Source organism: Stegastes partitus, unplaced genomic scaffold (assembly GCF_000690725.1).
Source record: "Stegastes partitus isolate 25-593 unplaced genomic scaffold, Stegastes_partitus-1.0.2 Scaffold2034, whole genome shotgun sequence".
Lineage (NCBI taxonomy): Eukaryota > Metazoa > Chordata > Actinopteri > Pomacentridae > Stegastes > Stegastes partitus.
Window position 1 is genome coordinate 1964 of NW_007579765.1, and position 2878 is coordinate 4841.

Below are 2878 nucleotides of genomic sequence, written 5' to 3' on the forward strand. Positions count from 1 at the left end.
CGAGAATTGACTGATACTAGAATGAAGGCAAATTGTCTGGTTATACACGCCTGTTAATTACATCAAGAAAAAAAAAGTTCTGAATGAACAAGTTAACAAAAACATCTTTAATATAAATAACACTGACACATCACACCAGTGTTCTACAAGCAGAACTGTTTATCTGAGTCTAAGTTCAGGTGATTCTGACTCAGAAGGTGATTTGAGCTCAGATTTTATTGTTTTATTGTTTTTTTATATATATATCATCATTATATCTCTGATGTAGAAGTGGAGCCACTCAGCTCTGGTTCTGGAGATTCTCCACATGAGGTTGTTCTGCTCAAACTAAACATACACTGTAAAATACAGACAGTCCACCGCGGTGTCATTTAACACTCCTGTCTGGTTTTACAGCAATGGTCCATGCGCATCTCAATATTCATACAAGTGAGTTTCTCACATTGAGTCTTTTTTTCTCTTGTCCACATGTGCAGGAAAAAAGTTCTTGTCCACAAAGTCTGTTCTTGTTGGTTCACCGTAAATAATATTCAATCGCAGCAGAAAATGCAGCAAAGCCTCCACATCCCAGGACTCCAGCCTTCAGTCCAGCTACAAAGCAGAGACACAAGAAATGTGAGGACCAGACAAACGCATTTTCTTCAGTGTGAACCATCAAAGCAAACACAGCAGGTTACAGACCTCGAAACCCGATAACTCCTCCAGTTACACAGCCGCTGTAGACGGCGTTCTTCCAGTCAGAAACTCCTCTGTGCTGCAAAGACAGAACAAAACAACTAAAGTTGAGGCAGAAAAAAAAACTATTAAGCATTCTCAGTGGTATCATTATTTAGCAGATAGTTTGGTGATTTTGCTGCACACATACCAGTTTAGCACCAGAGGGCGCTATAAGACCTCTGAGGATGTGAAAAACAGAACTACTGGACAGGAGGTTCCAAAAACACCTGAGACTCAACATGGAGCACTGGTTGGTTTTATTCTAACAAGAGTTAGTGTCTTTAGTTAGTGAAAATTTTAGAATGTTACCCCAGATGTGCAATCAGAGATCTGCTGACTGAAGGCTGTTAAAGTAAAAAGGAAGCATGTATTTCCTTGTTGCATTAACAGAAACACATGTAGAATATTGGTTTCCACTGTTTCCATATTGTTCCCACTGGCAGATTAATTGTCTTTACAATAAAGGTAATTAATTAGTTAACAGCCTGTCAACTATCAAATTAATCAACTATTTTGATTATTAATTATTTAGTTTAAGTCTAAAATGTCATGCCCCATTTTTGCAGGTGTTCGTGATTAAAATGAAGATATTTCAGAGTTTAAATCCACAATGTGTTTACATTATCTTGTCTATTCTCTGTTTTGCTACAGACAGTGATGGACATNTCCTTAAGGATATCAGTATCTGGAACTCCCAACTAGTCAGTCAGAACTGATGAAGCCTCTTGGATGAGAGGTGGAACGTCTTCAAGGAACTCAAGCAAGTCCAGTTGCTACGATTCATCTACGAGAATTGACGGATACTAGAATGAAGGCAAATTGTCTGGTTATACACGCCTGTTAATTACATCAAGAAAAAAAAAGTTCTGAATAAACAAGTTAACAAAAACTTCTTTAATATAAATAACACTGACACATCACACCAGTGTTCTACAAGCAGAACTGTTTATCTGAGTCTAAGTTCAGGTGATTCTCACTCAGAAGGTGATTTGAGCTCAGATTTTATTTTTTATATATATATCATCATTATATCTCTGATGTAGAAGTGGACCCACTCTGCTCTGGTTCTGGAGATTCTCCACATGAGGCTGTTCTGCTCAAACTAAACATACACTGTAAAATACAGACAGTCCACCACGGTGTCACTTAACACTCCTGTCTGGTTTTACAGCAATGGTCCATGCGCATTTCAATATTCATACAAGTGAGTTTCTCACATTGAGTCTTTTTTCTCTTGTCCACATGTGCAGGAAATAAGTTCTTGTCCACAAAGTCTATTCTTGTTGGTTCACCGTAAATAATATTCAATTGCAGCAGAAAATGCAGCAAAGCCTCCACATCCCAGGACTCCAGCCTTCAGTCCAGCTACAAAACAGAGACACAAGAAATGTGAGGACCAGACAAACGCATTTTCTTCAGTGTGAACCATCAAAGCAAACACAGCAGGTTACAGACCTCGAAACCCAATGACTCCTCCAGTTACACAGCCGCTGTAGACGGCGTTCTTCCAGTCAGAAACTCCTCTGTGCTGCAAAGACAGAACAAAACAACTGAAGTTGAGGCAGAGAAAAAAACTATCAAGCATTCTCAGGAGTATCATTATTTAGCAGATAGTTTGGTGATTTTGCTGCACACATACCAGTTTAGCACCAGAGGGCGCTATAAGACCTCTGAGGATGTGAAAAACAGAACTACTGGACAGGAGGTTCCAAAAACACCTGAGACTCAACATGGAGCACTGGTTGGTTTTATTCTAACAAGAGTTAGTGTCTTCAATTAGTGAAAATTTTAGAATGTTACCCCAGATGTGCAATCAGAGATCTGCTGACTGAAGGCTGTTAAAGTAAAAAGGAAGCATGTATTTCCTTGTTGCATTAACAGAAACACATGTAGAATATTGGTTTCCACTGTTTCCATATTGTTCCCACTGACAGATTAAATGTCTTCACAATAAAGGTAATTAATTAGTTAACGGCCTGTCAACTATCAAATTAATCAACTATTTTGATTATTAATTATTCAGTTTAAGTCTAAAATGTCATGCCCCATTTTTGCAGGTGTTGATTAAAATGAAGATATTTCAGAGTTTAAATCCACAATGTGTTTACATTATCTTGTCTATTCTCTGTTTTGCTACAGACAGTGATGGACATTATAAAAT

At 38.0% G+C, this 2878-nt stretch overlaps 1 protein-coding gene across 1 annotated transcript in view; it reads right to left on the bottom strand.

Moving 5' to 3' along the window:
* Positions 1–84: 84 nt before the first annotated feature.
* The window catches only part of timm22 (translocase of inner mitochondrial membrane 22 homolog (yeast)), a 5205-nt gene continuing 2411 nt past the window's right edge, over positions 85–2878 (bottom strand). Inside the window, exons 2-3 of the mRNA XM_008303558.1 lie at positions 682–800; positions 85–591 (exon numbers count right to left, since the gene is read on the bottom strand). Of these exons, the coding sequence (XP_008301780.1) occupies positions 515–591; positions 682–800 (196 nt within the window). The 3' untranslated portion in view covers positions 85–514. The remainder of the gene's footprint in view (positions 592–681; positions 801–2878) is intronic.